Source organism: Lissotriton vulgaris, chromosome 3_1 (assembly GCF_964263255.1).
Source record: "Lissotriton vulgaris chromosome 3_1, aLisVul1.2, whole genome shotgun sequence".
In the NCBI taxonomy this organism is placed as follows: domain Eukaryota; kingdom Metazoa; phylum Chordata; class Amphibia; order Caudata; family Salamandridae; genus Lissotriton; species Lissotriton vulgaris.
In genome coordinates this window covers 821,048,134-821,058,625 of record NC_141689.1, presented here as the reverse complement: position 1 = coordinate 821,058,625, position 10,492 = coordinate 821,048,134, and the positions used below count along the sequence as shown (strand labels likewise).

The window sequence follows — 10,492 nt, the reverse complement described above, 5'->3', positions numbered from 1 at the left end:
AGACATTCCACTCAAGAGGCAAATACCACTGTTTATCTAAATAATTCCCAATATATTTTCGTTTACTTACTTTTACTGCCAAGGAACACATTCAGCAGAACAAGGTAATTATATCTCAGTAGATGCAGACTGTTTACAAAATAGGATACAATATCCCTTTAGGAGCAGAATCAATGATATGCTTCTTTTGCAGATGATAAACCATGAGTACTGTCTTACAGAACAAAGAAAGCTCATTAAAGGTGTAGCAAGTCGTTTGTTTTCTGCCTTGGATTGTCTGATACTCCAGCAATCTTCCATAAGTACTTTAAAAAGGACAAGTGCTAGACCAATCCATGCTCACTGGATCAAAGACTGAAGGAGCATCTGGCGATGCATCTATTGTGCCTGAAGTGTTGCTCTTGTTGTGGTTGGGTAGGGAGACAAATTTGTATATATTAAATTCTAAATAAAAAATTGCAAAATCTAACCATCCTGACTTTAAGGCCAAAGGCTATTGCACTAGTAAGATAGAGACACTGAACAGCAAGTTCGGAGCTATGATTAATTCATTTTGTGCCACAGCCTGGAGAGGAAATAACAGATGTAAATCAAATTTCATTGTGGTGGAGTGCCAGCAATATGGAACCAAGCATGTGTTCGGAGTAGGAGAAAAGAAATTGCACTTAGAAGCATATTTAGGTCTTATCAAGTGAAAGCATAGCGGTTTCGACAAATCTCATATTTTCACAAAAATAATATTACAAATTCATACATGCATAAAAATATGCAAGTGCTTTAGTCAGCATTATTCCCTCTCTTCACAGTGACTGCTGTTGTTTTGCTTGGGTAGATATGCTGCATGCATTTTAAAAGTAGCTAACTTCAGCCAGTGATATTTATGGTTTTTTATTTCATGTTTAATTTTGACTTAGTTTTGTGATTGGTAATTTTTTTTAACCTTTTTGTTGTTTGTGAAGTTATGAGCATCACCTTTAGATGGCAATAATGTGTACTTTTCATTTCTTTTTAACTTGGAGTGCTTATTTGATATATTTGGAAAAAGAATAAACATTTAAAGCTTGCACAAATTTGACCTGGTGGCTTGTGTCCATCCTTGATGTTAATGACCGCTGATCCACTGACTGTATTATTGGTTCGATCAGTATTGCGCTACTCATAGCCCTCAGGAGACAACTTTGTTAAAAAACACAAAGGAGGAAGGGGAAATCGAGTCTGCTGTTTGTTTAGGATTAAACAAAGCACACTATTCAGAACTAGAAATTGGTGTATAGATAGAGCACTCAGCGTTGCTTGTAATGGTATGCTGGGGCGTGGTTACAGATCCCACTGTAGAAGCATTTGATTATATGTTATATAAATGGCACTGCAAACATTGGGGGGGGGGGGGGGGGGACATTTTTCCGCTAAATTTAGCAGCAAACGTTTATGGCCTGAATGTACTCTTGGATATCATCTACATTGCATTGCATTACAAACCGCAGTTGGTTGTCCCTGTGTCATATGTACATATCCCCATTTCCAAGTGGAAGGGACCTCTAAATGCAGCCGACTTGCCTCAAAGAGACATTGTTACACCGCAGATGCCCCTTGTAATAGTGTAGAGGTCTACACTGCCTTTGTGCCATCTAGGTGTGACACGATGTCTATTCCGCATTCTAAAAGCACAAAAAGAATTCACCTGCAGTTACTATACTAATGATATGGGTACGTTTGACAGTGATGTGTAGAAGCAATTAAAACGTAGGTCATCATGTGTGTAGTTTTTGTGTGACTCCTGCTATTGTATTTGTTTATTTAACGTGCCCATTTATAAAACAGCAACTTAGCCCCAAATTCTAGGGAAAGTTCAGTACATTGGACAGATATTATGTTTATCAAGTTTAGAGATGTACAGACAGACATGTTCACAACCGTGGGGATAAAAACACCAGTATGTCACAGACTCATGTAAGTACTTACACAGCTGTTGTAATGAAGCATGTCTGGGTTAGAGTGGGCAAAGGGGGTATTGTGCTTTAGGAGTATTTTTTACTGTTTACCAGAGGTCATTCGTATTTGGAACCATCTCAAACAGTAGAATGTGGGAAGCATCGAAAGAGTAGGTTTTTTGTTGTTTTTGTTTTTCCCTTTTACCTTGAGGATCTCCACCTACATTATGTAAGTCCAGGTGTGCGGTAAGAGGTGAGATTCATTTACATACCCCAATTTCCTCATATGAATGGCCTTGTTAAACTCAAGGTGTTGTTTTTGGAGGCAGATCAGTAAATATCCTTGAATGTGGTTTTAATGGGGTAGTGCCATAATTGGTTAGTGATGAGGTGTGAGCATCATGGAAGATGACCTTCAGAGTAGTTTGTCTGTAGGTGAGCACTGGTGAGCAGTGCATAACCATGGTCAAAGTGCTAGAAAAAAAGGGGCATATTATCAAGGGGGTTTATCTCTGCTTTTTTGGCGTTAAAAGCCAAGAAAGCGGAGACCTAGCTGTCGCTAACACCAGTTAGCGACAGCTAGTAGGAGATAGCGACCATCTTGGGCCCCACTCTGCATGTCAGTGATATTTATCACTAATGACATGCAAAGTGGGCGTGCCAAAATGTTAGCGACTGGAAACAGTCGCTAACATCGCTATCTCCTATTACCAACTTTTGGAGATATTTGCACTAAGCGCGAATATCTCCAAAAGCTATCACCGGCCCTGAGCAGTTCTTAGCCATGTTATCCAGTGGGAGGTGGATAACATGGCTAAGAGCATTAGCTCGGTAATGTATGTAAATGTAAATGTATGAAACTTATATAGCGCTGGACTTACCCTGGGGCATCTCCGCGCTTGCTTAGGGAACCCGTCCTGGTATTCCCCTGTGAGATACCCCGGCAGGGTATCCACAAGGCGAAAGCCAGGCATCCCGCCGCGAAGGGCCGATGTGGAGATTAAGCAAGCTATTGCCCAGAGTCGCAGAGTGTGAACCCGTGAGTCGAGAAGGCACCGGAGCGAGAATTATCGAGTCCGTGGGATTATTGAGCCCAAGACCCGCCGAGGCGGGGAATTGAACCCTGGTCCAGGGCTGAAACTCAAGCTCCAGGTCTGCCGCCTCTAACCCCTGAGCCACACTTCTCCACCGCGGTATTGCATGAATATCGCTGACTTTTCAGCGATATTCATCCATTGCGGACGATTTTTATCGCATTTGCGATAAACCTTGGTAATACCAAGGTTTATTTGCAATAAAAATCGCCGCAGCTCAGAGGTAAATGTTTGTCTCTAACCAAGCAATAGCGATAATTATCGCTATTGCTTGGTAATATGCCCCCAAGTTCTTTCATTGTGGAGTGGAAGGTGTGGCCTGGGTGAAAGGTTTCTCTGTGGTGACTGAAAAAGGCCGCATTTGTAGAAAATGGTGTTCATAGTTATAATTTTAAATTATGAGTATCAAGCGCTCAACAGATTTTTTTTAAAGAAATGAGGTAGGAGTGGGTTCAAAAAGTCAATCACTAACTTGAATTTTTTTGCTCATCAGCATTGAAGATAGCCTTTACACTAATCATATGTGGCTTTGCAGATGAACAGTCGGCAGATGCTTTGTGTGGTATCGAGAGTTGCTATTTCTTCAGAAGTGAGAGATAAATTGCAAGTTTTGGGGGCTTCATTTTTAGGTGTGAATTAAAGACACTTGTGATCTAAAAACAAACCTCTTTCCGTTCCAAAAGTCCTTGCAGTTACTTTCGGTGACTAGGCCTTTTCCACTAACAGCAGCAAGGATGTGGATCTCCTTGCCAACTCATCTTTGAACCATATGCACTTTATTACAATTCAGTAAATCCTTAAAAATATACCTCTTTATTAAGAACGTTATCTTTTCCCCAATTCCAGCTTGATTGTTTTGGTTTATTATCACTCTGAACCTATTGTAGAGTGCTAATATCTTATGGTTAACAGGCATTCAACTAATAACATATTGTAACAGTGTAAAGTCATTTGTATACCCTGGTGCACCAGGTTTTGCCTAATCCTTCTTGGTACTGATATGTGCATGGGCACCAGTAAGTGTCTGGATAGTGGAACTAGTATCAAGGACATTGTCAATTTTATGTTTCTAGGAAGGGGGTGAACAGTCAGCCAGCGTCTGTTTGCTAGGATTGAAAATAATATTTTGAAAGGACCGTCTGGTGGTCATTTGGGGTTTGGGCTATTCTTTGTATAGGGGTTTAAGATATGAGCTATGGACAGCTAAAGTGAGTTGGCTGCTTTATCAAGTCTAAGTAGAGAGTTTGCAGTCAGGACAGACCGGGATTTGCTGAATTCCGGAATGGGGCTAAGGTAGTGTCAGGACAGGCAGTTCCTGACACTCTGAGCATGCAGTTATGTGGAGTGAGGAGGAGAGGCCTAATAGGAGGTCTCACGTACAGTTAGTGTGGTGGGAGACAGAGACTGTTGCCACCAAGATAGATGACTGTTGAGAAGGTGAGGAAGAAGTTGTGAATAGATTTCTGTTGAAGGTAGTGATGATGACGATGATGATGTGAAATGTGATGGGGTGGGGTGGTTGCTTAAAAGTGGGAAGCGTGATGAGGCATTCAAATGAGGCTATTTCTGAAACAATGGCTTCTGGAAGTGGGATTGGTTGATGATGTTAAAGTCATGAGGTTTGATGTCCACAGAAACTAGAGTGGAGTGGTTTCAATAGCGAAGAGGGAAACTAGATCATGGGTGAATAATGAGTTTGCAAAGAGCTGAGATGTGGTTTGCAAAGTGAGGGTTTAATAGCATGAAAGAGCGTGGGCATTGATCTGTGTAAGGAAAAGTCTAATTTGTATAGATGGATAATACGTGGGAGTTTGATGACTTTGGAGTGTGCGGTTTTGTGTGGATGGCCAATATAGGAGGGGGGGGGGTCGAGAGTGGGCAGGATGCATTCTAGCTTACAGCAAGAATGCAAAAATTCTTGCAATGGCCATAAAAGAGAGCTTGTCACCGACATCCTGCATTGCCGTGCTGACCCTTTGCTGAAGTGTCACACCTGTACACCCTGGAAAATGGCATCTGTAAGGCTGGGAAAGTAAAGCATTTGACCATGCAGGCCCAATCAGAGCTAGCAAAGAGCCCTATGGATACAATGGCAGGGAAGCCTGGATTTGCCAGAATAGACCCTATTCCTCACCATCTGACTGGACAAATTTTAGCACATTTCGTGCATTTATCGGTTCTCAGAGAGGGTCAACTAAACAAAGATCCAATATACTGAAAGGCCGTAAACAGAGTTACCTTAAGAAATTGTTAACATCTAAAAAATGTAAATGGCTTGAAAGCAATGTGTGTTTTCCTATAGTTGGCATGTCGGTAAGTCTTGAAAAGCAGGGATAGCTTCACAGATGGGAAAGACATACAATAGAGGAGATTGATGCATAACACTGAGCTTTACTGTAGCTTCGGATTGGTGAGTGAGGTGGGTCACTGCACAGCACTGGCATTTTTGCACTTTGACAAGAACTAATATCAGGAATGGCGGAACTGGGGCTATGTACTCTAAGGGCCTTACACAGGCTCACAAAATAACCATAGAGTTCACCCTTCGGGTTTTACCCAGGGCAAGTTCCAGCAAACACATTTTTGTGGCAGTAAATGGAATGCAATGGGAAATCCCAGTATCACCCTGTCATTTCATTTTTCCTCAATGTGACGCCTGTTAGTTTTCGAACTTTAAATGTTAATACTTAACACGTGGCAGCCGGCCTGTTTCTCCCTCTTGCTATTCTTAGACACATAGTAAATAGTAGAAAAACATGATAGTTTGTTACTTTACATGGGTGAATTGGCAGAAAGTAAACACGTTTCATATGCCTCTATTCCACAGGAAATGTGCTAATACCCCCAAATGATGATGGCTGGAACTTCCCCTTCTATCCATTTTTTCACACACTTAAAATATTTTCACCTATTTAAGTTGCTTTGTATCTTACTTCGGTAAATACAGATTTCAGGGTGCAATATTTCATGCACCCATCAACAACAAAAAAAGGAAAAAGAGATTTTGTGATTTTTGTTTTACAGAATTCGTCATACTGCATTAACTATTGGTGTGCACTGCTATGTTTGTAGCTTTCATCTTGAAATAAGCAGATTCACGGGTAAGTAGAAAAGGAAAAATCAGATAAAGATATACATCGAAAAAATTTGTAAGATGAAATAATTAGTTATGTTCATTCCTGCTACAAGACGCACAACCATTCACAATGACTCACCTTGTGCTCTGTGGAAGATTTATATCAGAGACAAAATGGACCTCTTCAGTTCTCATCAAATTATCCCCATGAATAACACGTTATCTATTTTTAAGAGGATTCCAGTACGTGTATATAGATAAAGAAGCTACAGCTTAGCCATTTGCGTGTGCATAAATGCTGGACAGAGCAATCAGGTCAGGTCAGGTATGACTTATTTCCACATCATAAATCTTCTTTTAATGGTTTGCATAATATGTGTTACATTCTATCAGCTAACAGTTAGAGTGACTTTCTGTCCTTCAAATAATCAGTCTACTCCTCAAATTAGTACCTGGGCCAAGATACTACACTCAGTGTAGTAGAGTGTTGGCAGTCTAATTGTGATCTGCACGTTAATGGCTATCAGATAAAGAATAAAATAGGAGATGTTTTAAATGTTGTGCATGTTTGTGCAACACACAAACTAGCGTGACTTTGCCAGCCCAAGTGGGACATGCATAGAGGTAGGTGTTCTCCTAAAAAGTTACGGGACAGATTTACTGTGAAGCGTCTTAGTGGCTGCAAACCATGTGAATTGCTACATTTATGGATTTGTGCCCTCTAAAACATTTTTTTTTTACAAAATCTAATTGGCTATCCAGGAAAGTTTTTCTGAATAACAAAACGTGATTAGAAATGGTTTCTGAATCGCTATACGGAAGGGGAGTGTTATGGGTCTCCCTTCCAAATAGCGATTAGAAATTCCAGAGACAAACCATTGAAAAGTAACTGACTCCCAAGTTGGGTTGGTAACTCAATCACAAAAGGGAATGGGCCATCTTTAGACCCTTTCCTCGTTGCATGGGTTCATAAGGGCAGAGTAGCCAGTGGTCCACGGGACCACTGCCAACTCTCACTTAAACTTTTTAAAAATATATTTTTTAAAGCAGACCCATTCCCTAAGGAAACTGGCTACTTTAAAAAAAAGCTTTCATTTCTGAAATCAATTACAAAGTTGTGGTCTGCTAGCTCCCTGATTGTTGCCAATTGGAGCAAACTGTAAATTATGACTGGTCTATTTAATATTCATCAGATCGGTCTGCAAATCTATGATTCCCGATTTTGCAAACTAACCTATTAGCGCATAAGTCAGTTTGCAAAGTTAGACTGGATTCACAAAAAGTGAGTGTGTCATTTGTGACCACTTCTGCAAATCTAATCAGTACATCTGGCTTCAGTGCTGTCAAACACAGAGATCCTTGTAAGAATAAGGAAACTGCATTGCAGTAGGACTGTCAAGGCCACCTCACGGCTCACCCAATGACACAACCATGCCCAGTATGTGGAGAAAAGAAATAACAATCATGCTGACTGAGCATAAAGCTTTTGTTCTCTATTACGTTTAGTGGTTGCTTCTAAAACCATAAGTGCCTTCTAAGAAAATCTGTTTGCAATAGAACAGGACTGCAAATGTGCACACCACTAAAATGTCCTACATTGTGAGTAGATTACAAACACCAACACATGGAGAAGGTGATGGGTTGGCAAAAAACCTACAAACTACTCAGCACTAGAGACTGTGAGGGGGTTGAAAGCAACAAACCCAGTGAAAACGTAGCAATGATAAAATAAATGCAAGGAAGGGCTTCTTCCTGAGTTCTGGAGGCCAAGGTACTGCTCACCTCTTTGAGTAAAAGGCCGGGCTCCCTAAGGGGCTGAGCATTACCACTCACTAGAGAGTGTCCTGAAATGAACGCCACGGCACTAAAGCACACATGAAACAGCTGCAGCAATTTTTACCTCAGAAAATTGACGTGTACAAATGTCTACAGAACAGTTTCGACCTGTAATAATTCCAATTACCCTGCTACCTCCAGGCCTTCAAAATGTGCAGTCAATTGCTTTTCGCATGGATAGTCACACGGTGCTTTTTTGTTTCTTTTTTGTGAATGCGGTGTCAAAATTGTTGCACGCATCTTATTCCTTAGAGAATTTAAAGTTATTGCTGAAGTGAATGATAAATGCAAAAAAACACGCTATGACCTCAGAATCACCTTGAATACACATACGCAATGTTCGGCGAGCTTGGTTCATCTAGTGGGGTAAAACCCCAAATACTGCTCACATGGATATGTTCAAAAAAGCATTTACTTTTATTGTGGGCATACATCTGGGAAAACCGCGTCTCCAAACATTACATGTTAAAAGAAGCAAACGATATAGCAGGAAAACATGTGTCACCAAAAGCACCCTGTCGATGGCCAGAACTGTCTTTAATGTACACTCTACCATATTATACCCTTTCATTTGTACCAACTATCTGACTTAAATGAAGGATGGTAGGAATGAATGGAACGTGGACACTTCAAAGCGTTATGGTGATTGATGGGTTAAGGTAGATTTCACATTCGGCATGTTAACTGGTAACTTAGTCCACACAGAACTCTCTGGAGAAGCAGTGAATTATCAAACAAAAACATACATATACACACAATATAACAAGTGACAGGTGTGACACCTGAGTCCAATATTACATTGGCACTGCCCTGCTTCGCTGTACTTGCCCGGTACGATACAATGCAGCCCTTACAGAAGTGTAGAGATTTTTGGGTGACACGGTTTCCAGATGTTTGCATAACCACTCCGAAGAAAAAACAACAAAGTATGGCAATCTATTTGTCATTCTCTACATTTGTTGCCGAGGCACACATCGACAAAATACCCGAATCTATCATTCTACACTTTTTGTGTTTTCCTATTGTCTTCTTCCTCTGCCAAGTGTCACAGTGACAGTTGTATATTCGTGATAATCTTCGGGTTCGGTTTCATAGTTTGCAGACGTCCAGTCGCGTTTTTTATGGGGTTTTTTTCGCTTACACTATAGTTGGTGAAATAATTGTCATTCTGTTGGTTTCAAGTTCAGAAGGCGTTCTAGCCCCTAGTTGTTTGTTTGCACGGATAGGGGTAACATCTGAATTGTGCTGAATGAGGAGCGCTGTTTTTGGTACAGGTAAGATTGGTTGGGGATCCATGGTTACTTTTTAGGTGAAAGTATTTGTAGCCGGTTACTGTCTAGATCTTTCTGCTCTGCTATGTTGCGTGCTCTTTCGACAATGTGTTGCGCAGTTCAACAGCAGGTGTGTAGCGATCCGCCCAGTTCAGGAGGTTGGACGGAGACAGAGTTCCTAGTGGAAGAGAGCTGGGGCCACTGTAGCCCGGGAATTCGGGTCCCTGGGCATCTTCCCTCGCCCGGGGTGGCAGCAGCTCTCTGCACAGTTCCACTGGGCCACCAAGCGCCCCTCTCACCCCGAGCTCTGCAGGTCCTTGGGCCAGTGTGCCCACTGCTCCTCCGCCCTTGTGCCTCAGCTTGTGCGGGAGCAGAGAGGCCGCCTGGGGTCCTGCGCAGGGCCGTGCTCCCGGGCAGCTGCTTCTGGGCTCGCAGGGCCGCGGGGCCGGGTCTACCCAAGGCCGCGGGGCCGGGTCTACCCATGGTCGGTACGGCGCTGCGTGGGTGGCGCTGGCCCCAGCAGGGCCAGAGGGTGGGCGCGGGTCCCCTGGTGGCAGCGGCCTGTGGAGGGAAGCAGCGGGGGGCGGGTGTTCCGCGGGCACTGCGCGGGGCCCGGGCTGGCAGTAGAGGGCGCAGAGCGCGGCCCTCAGCCGCTCGTTCTCCCGCAGCAGCTCCAGCGCCCGGGCCTCGAGCTGCAGCTCCTGCAGCCTCCGCCGCTGCCGGGAGCGCCGCGCCGCCTCGTTGTTGCGCTGCCGCCGGCTCCAGTAGGCGGCCTCCTTCTGCTCCTCCGGGGTAAACTCCCGCGGGCGCCGAGGGGCGCCCTGCCGCCTCCGCGGAGGTCCCACACCCAGCAGCGGCCGGCCCAGGTAGTCGAGCGGGTTGCCGTCCTCCCAGAGTGGCGGAGCTGGGCAGCAGTGGGCTGCGGCTGAGTTTAGTTCCCGATTCTCCACTGTTAATACCGCCGACCTTTTCTGTGGTCCGAATGGGTCTCTCCTGAGCTCTACGTCGACCTCCTCTCGCAAGGCGCTCACCCTCTCGTCCATGACCAGCTGCTCTTTTAACTCGTCGAAATACTGAATAACATAGACATTAATGCACAGTAGCCCTTCTGCCCGGAGCATGGCCCTATATAGGTTGCATCGGCACCTGGTGAACCCCTGACCCCGCCCTGCACCCCTCTCCCTTGTCCCAGTGACACCCACCCATCGCCTGACACTTCTTCCTAAGGGTCTTGCATGGAGGTGAAATAAATTATGTTACAGATAACCAGGGTTTCCTGGCTGG

The 10,492-nt window shown here is 43.7% G+C and overlaps 1 protein-coding gene across 1 annotated transcript; it reads right to left on the bottom strand.

Annotated features, from left to right (window-relative positions):
* Positions 1 to 8,333: 8,333 nt before the first annotated feature.
* On the bottom strand, positions 8,334 to 10,251 carry LOC147727079 (uncharacterized). The gene has a single exon (XM_086963047.1). The coding sequence runs from the start codon at positions 10,249 to 10,251 to the stop codon at positions 9,292 to 9,294; it is 960 nt and encodes a 319-aa protein (XP_086819173.1). The 3' UTR covers positions 8,334 to 9,291.
* Between the last annotated feature and the right edge of the window lie 241 nt (positions 10,252 to 10,492).